Consider the following 6327-nt stretch of genomic DNA (forward strand, 5'->3'; position numbering starts at 1 on the left):
AAAATGACGAGGAAAGTATTGTGATCGATTAATTTTTCGACCTTCGTTTTTTGACGGATGTGGACGTTTTATGGTCCAATTGCCCCCAAAAAAAGGGTTTCGGCCAAAGGTCCGTGTGTGTGGAGGGGGGGGTGCGGGTGTGTGTTTGTGTGTGTGTATTTTATTTTTATTTTTTGTGATAGTAAGTTAAGTGAGTGATTTTGTTTTATTTTTGTTTTTCATAAATATAAAAATTCCTATTTTACCTGCCTAAATAATTTGTTTACTTGGCTGACTCATGGGGAGGATAGCTTGTCAAGTGAGTCTGAGTCAGTCAGGTATATAGTAATGAGTCACCTATTTCAAATAGTCGCAGGTGACATAAGTCAAAAATATGCTGAATGAAAAAAAAAACATAAGTGCATACCCATGTACATATCTTTACATCCGTTTTGAATGAAATATTTTGATTAAAAAAATAAAATAAAAATAAAAAACATGTATTTTAGAGACCTACACACCTACAATAGATAGTACGTAGGTACTATGTCAATTATGGTAGATATTGCCTTTTACTGTAACATGAAATTTAATAACTGAACAAGCAGAGGGGGGTAACCAAGCAATTTAATACCGATGTACATATTTTTACATCCGTTTTGAATGAAATATTTTGATTAAAAAAATAAATAAATAAAAATAAAAAACATGTATTTTAGAGACCTACACACCTACAATAGATAGTACATACTATGTCAATTATGGTAGATATTGCCTTTTACTGTAACATGAAATTTAATAACTGAACAAGCAGAGGGGGGTAACCAAGCAATTTAAATTCAAAGATTTGAAGTTGATCCGAATTCAGAATTTACGAAAATTTACGAACAGACTTTAAAAAAAATTTAGACACCACAGTTTGTTTAGAAAATATAAATAGTCAACAAATTTTTAAAAAATAATAAGAATAATAACAACGATTACGATTCCACTAAATACTAAATAGAATGGTTACTCGAGTAGCCACATAGGTAGGTATACGTTAAGGTAATAGGTACAAATAAAATAAATTACTCTATGTTCTTATGCTAAAGTTTCTTCAAAGACTTATTAGAATATGAAATACCATGTATAATAGACATCAATAATCAATATTCACACATAATAATATTTAAAAAATAATAATGAATAAAATTACACGTAGGTATATATAGCCCCAAAGAAAATATCATATTTCAAGTAGGTCTAGGTAGGTAAGTAATCGGAAAAAATAGCTTTTTTCCTTAGCGTTTATCATCTCATTACATTTTACTAACATAGACATTAGGCATACTTTATTGCCTCCGTTAAAATCATGTTTCAAAGAAAAATTATTTCAAGTAGGTAGCGTTTATCATCTCATTACATTTTACTAACATAGACATTAGGCATACTTTATTGCCTCCGTTAAAATCATGTTTCAAAGAAAAATTAAATCCGGAAGACTTAAATTGAAAACCAATAACGAAGAAAAAATATAGAAATAAAATTTGGCACAACAAATGAACAAACAGACAAGTTGGTTTAATGTAATATAATAAGTAGGTATAATGTATTATTTAATATTATATTATAATATAAGAGAAAAATGGCAAAGCAATCAAAGCCCTCATTAATGCAGTTTCAGTTTCCAGTTAAAAACTTGCGCCCCAAAAAGTTAACTTTAGAATCAAAATAAGTACTATTGATGGGGGTATTAATCTTATAGAAAGGGTTCAGCGAGTACTTGATGAATAGCTCGTAGACAGATGTAAAGAACTTCTTGATACCCTCTTCATTTTTACTATCGTGAACCATTAGGAATTTGACCCCAGTAGGCGTTACAAAGGCTGATACCATCATATCATTGAATTTATCTATTGTCTTCAGATACATATGATCTGTTTGCCACACTTGCTCATCCAAGAGATCTAGAGAAGCGTGTGCAATGAACTCGTAGTAATATTTGTTTTCATTATCATTTGCTTCCTTGCAAGAGAATCCTCTCTGATAGAGCGGATTATCCTCTCTGCCAACCATTACGAAATAGTATCGATTTGCCATGACTTTTGTTAGTCTATAACAGTTTTCAGTAGAAAGTAAAAAAAAAACTGACAATGAATAAGTTAAAACAATTGCAAAATGATAAATTGTACAAGGGGAAGAGTCCAACAAACTGTGGTGTTATGAAACATGTCAATATACTTAGCACCCTAGATAAACACCAAGAGATAAGAATTAAAATAACTTCCTGTTACAATAGAAATCTAGGGGTTCTAAATCTTGCAGTATGCACAGATTGTGACACGGAATTTGTGCTAGCAAGTTTACATGTGTTCCTATTTTTCAAATGTATATTGTTAACTATGTCAGAGTAGAAAGGTATTATAGTGTACTATCCTCCAATGATTCCCCACTCAGCCACAAAGTTTTCAAGTAAGATCTTGATGATTTCAATTTAATTTGTTTGTGCCAGTTTTGAATCACAAATTTCCTTTGGATTTTTGTTGACATATTTTGTGCAGAGGACTAGTGGCAGAGTTACATCAGCTTTCACATTGTTTTACAGCCAACCTTGTTGACATACACTGGAAATGAAGTAATAAATCAAAACAAACCTAAGAAACACTTCAAGTCCAATAAAACTGAGGGTTACAAAGATTTTTAAGTTAAATAGGTAACAAAGAAACATGCTTAAATATTAGTAGGTAGAAGAATAGAAATAACTATAGTAAATAGGCATGTAAAACCTATTTTTACAGGATTACTTAGTTGGTAGTTATTATACAGCTTTACAAAACAGTCCCTAGGTAGGTACTTCTGAAACATGAGGCACAAAATCCATTTGCAAAAGAGGTGATTTCACTTTATGAATTAGGTACCTACAAAGCCAAGAGTATGAGTCAAACAAATAATAAGTAAGTAGATAGGTACTTCTTAGGTAAAATAAATGCTCAAAGCTCTGGCATTAGAAAAATAAGAACCTATTGAATGAACAAAGAAACATGCTTAAGTAAATATTAGTAGGTATAAGAATAGAAATAACTATAGTAAATAGGCATGTAAAACCTATTTTTACAGGATTACTTAGTTGGCAGTTATTATACAGCTTTACATAACAGTCCCTAGGTAGGTACTTCTGAAACATAAGGCACAAAATCCATTTGCAAATTTCACTTTATGAATTAGGTACCTACAAAGCCAAGAGGTTTATGAAAAATAATGGTTAGTATGAGTCACACAAATAATAAGTAAGTAGATAGGTACTTCTTAGGTAAAATAAATGCTCAAAGCTCTGGCATTAGAAAAATAAGAACCTATTGAATGACTTAATAATATTGAATTAATGACATGAGCCTCAAATTTAACATGACAATTTTTCCTTTGAGTTTTTATCTGTTTACATGTTCAACCAAAAAGCTCAAACTGTGTGTCTGGACACATTTTAGTAATTTTTTTCATGATTAGATTTTGAGCCTAATTTAGCTTTGACAAATTTGTATAAACCCTATATTTAAGAAACCCTATTTTGGCAACTCAAAAATTGTTTGCTTTGATTTGGGAAGCATTTGCTCATGTGCGGACCACATAGGAACTGTCATTTGTTTGCACTCTTTGTGTAAGGACAGAGTGGAGCACAGCATAGACGATGATAAAATTCAAAGAGCATTGTGCCCTATGCTCACCGTTCCACTCAGTCCTTAAGCCGGGTCCACACATACGTAATGTAACATGAACATGTTAATGCAAGTGCCTTACATGTATCAAAATTAACTAGTGTGGACGGAATAGAAAGTTTTCAGGACCAACTATTTTCCATTGATTTTAATCTGGAAAAAAAATAACGATTTCATTCATATAAAGTGAAAATTCAAGTATACCTTTGTAACCCTTTGTCTATTGGACTTGAATGTCCATATTTCTATACACACGTACTACATACATTATTTATTATCTGGTTGAATAGTATTGCTTAGAGTGGTATGGATTATACTGGTGGCTCATTGTTATCATCACCATCATTGCTTGCAGTTTCGCTGTCATGGGGATTATTGCTACTGGGACTAGCTCTGGCTTCTAGGATAGAAGTCACATATGAAAGACTATAGGATTCCTCTACAAATACAGGAGGGTATTCGAGGCCTGGATAATCAGGAGTATGTTGACCCAAATCTCCCGATGCAGAACTCTCGTTATGACTATTGCTTGTCGGGTGAGATTTACTCGCTTGACCTCTATTGCTTGCATCAGATTTCTCACGGAACAAGACGCGTCTCAGCCTCGGGGATCCAAGCAAAGTTTTGGAAGATGAGTCTTGCCAGTGAGAAGTTGAGAAGAATGATTTCAACTTGGAGCTAGAGGATGACTTGGTAGTGTTCCTCTGGAAATGACTTCTGTCTGAACTATCTTCCAGTTCAGAGAGGGAGTTGGAATCTACACACGCTCCTTGATGGACATTCGAATTTACTGTGGCGATTTTCTTCAGTCTTTTGGTTTGAATATCAGGTATGGTGTTGCAATTTCTACTGGTGCTACTTGCACCAAGTGGTTCTGACCAGCCATAACTTGCAACATTACTCATTCCGCACTCACTTTCTTTGTGTGAAGTGGATGGGTGACTTTGTCTCATGATGTGGGTGCGACATGCAGCGTCTTCTAGTTGTGAATTTGGTACAGAAGGTGCGAACTGTTGTGGTGGTCTTAATGCAGATGTACTTTGGTTTTGTCTCCGTTCTTCACCCTGTCTCGACATCATAAAGGCTTCCAGCGTTGTGTTATGTTCTCGCTGAACATTTGTTGTATGACCTGCTCTAGCAAGAGAAGCGAGTCTATAATCTGCCATGTCCGGAGGTAACTGTAGGGGAGGTGATGATGTTCTAGCTATCGTTGATTCCATTGAAGTCATGGAAGAATCATGAGATGGCAACTTATCACTCAAAGTACCAGGAGCAACTCTCCTGTAAGAACGAAAGTGTTCTGTTGGAACAGGTACATTATTAGTCCCAGATAAAAATCTCAAATACTTCCTGTCCAGACTTGAATTCCCATGGTCTGACTTGTGATGATTATCTTCTTTTTTCTTCTTCAAGGATGAGAACTTTTTTTCGTGTTTTGAGCTTGAAGATGTTAAAGGTCCGGTTAGAAAATTCGACATCTTTTTCACTTTTGGGCTAGAAAAGCAGTGATCTTTACTCTTATCAGAGTCTGACTTATCACTTGACTTTTCCTCACCTTCAGACTCACTAAAAGTAATATTTTCCACAGGGGAACGATCATGAGCTATGGTAGCTTGCGACAGACAACCTAGCCACGATGAAAACTCATCTTGTGAATCTGCAGATAGATAGAATGTGGTGCCTGTATGATAAATCTTCAAAGCATATTTTCGAGATTTAACTTCTACAGCAGGCGCTACAGTAAACCCGGGTAAATAAATGAACAGATGTGCTTTCGTACTATCCTTATCCGTGAATCCATAAAAATGATTACCCTTGATGATAAACCAACCCCGGATCCATTGTGGCACAGTAGATATCTTGCGATCTCTCTGAAATAACCAACCTTCACAATCTGGCATCACCAAGTCTTTCACGCTAATATTACGTCGTTTTCCACGAAGTAAGTTGGTCTTCTTGCGGAAAACTTTAGGACTAGTAGCTTTATGTTTCGGCTTTAAGGGTATTATAGCACGTAATGGAGAATTTTGTATGCTGGAAGGTCCAGGCAGAACTGACCTGACTTCAGGTTTGTTTCGAGGATAAGTTGAAGATTGTTGACAAAACGAAGTTTCCTGACAATATTGTTTCTTAATAGGTGTAGAGGATGCAAATTGCACTTTGTTCACAGCTTCAGCAGAAGAACTTGAGGTGAGGTTGATTTTGGAAGTACTTGGTTTAGGAAAGTTCCTGACTTGATCATCCCAGGTAGAAGGGCTATGAGGTATTGTGACTTGAACGGTGTTTTCTGGTGTGTAAGAAATTTTTGATGAACTGCCAACCGATACTTTGTTTAAATCTGAAAGTACGCCTTGTCTAAAGAATTATTGAAGTCAATCTACATATAAAGTAGGTAAGATAGACGATTATGTATTATGATCTTTTTTGATAGATTAAGATGGTTGATAATAACTAGGAATGAAGTCCTAGTCGATTAAACATAAGAAAACTAATAAATAAATAGAAAGGTACCTAGAGATAAGAGATAACTGATAGGTAGAGAAGTAGTTACCTGGCTGTTGGTAGCTCTGCGTACTGTAGGCACCCGGGTATCCAGAAGGTACATAGGAAGAGTTGTACTGGCTATTAGAATAGGAACCATTACTCATGCTAG

The 6327-nt window shown here is 34.9% G+C and overlaps 2 protein-coding genes across 2 annotated transcripts in view; both read right to left on the bottom strand.

Annotated features, from left to right (window-relative positions):
• The window catches only part of LOC103519784, a gene marked incomplete at its 3' end in the record, with an annotated part of 3207 nt that extends 2609 nt beyond the window's left edge, over positions 1-598 (bottom strand). Inside the window, exon 1 of the mRNA XM_008484873.2 lies at positions 276-598. The remainder of the gene's footprint in view (positions 1-275) is intronic.
• Positions 599-1537: 939 nt separating this feature from the next.
• Positions 1538-3910, bottom strand: LOC103519785 (trafficking protein particle complex subunit 2-like). Its single transcript, XM_008484874.3, has 2 exons — positions 3794-3910; positions 1538-2083 (listed from the first exon to the last, which is right to left on the bottom strand). Exon 2 carries the CDS (start codon positions 2059-2061, stop codon positions 1642-1644), a length of 420 nt encoding a protein of 139 aa, XP_008483096.2. The 5' UTR covers positions 2062-2083; positions 3794-3910; the 3' UTR covers positions 1538-1641.
• Between the last annotated feature and the right edge of the window lie 2417 nt (positions 3911-6327).

This window comes from Diaphorina citri, unplaced genomic scaffold (genome assembly GCF_000475195.1).
Source record: "Diaphorina citri unplaced genomic scaffold, Diaci psyllid genome assembly version 1.1 scaffold2939, whole genome shotgun sequence".
Taxonomy (NCBI): domain Eukaryota; kingdom Metazoa; phylum Arthropoda; class Insecta; order Hemiptera; family Psyllidae; genus Diaphorina; species Diaphorina citri.

What these genes read in the sequence shown, in the direction of transcription:
- LOC103519785 (XM_008484874.3), bottom strand. Translation starts at nt 2,061, where the DNA reads ATGGCAAATCGATACTATTTCGTAATGGTTGGCAGAGAGGATAATCCG.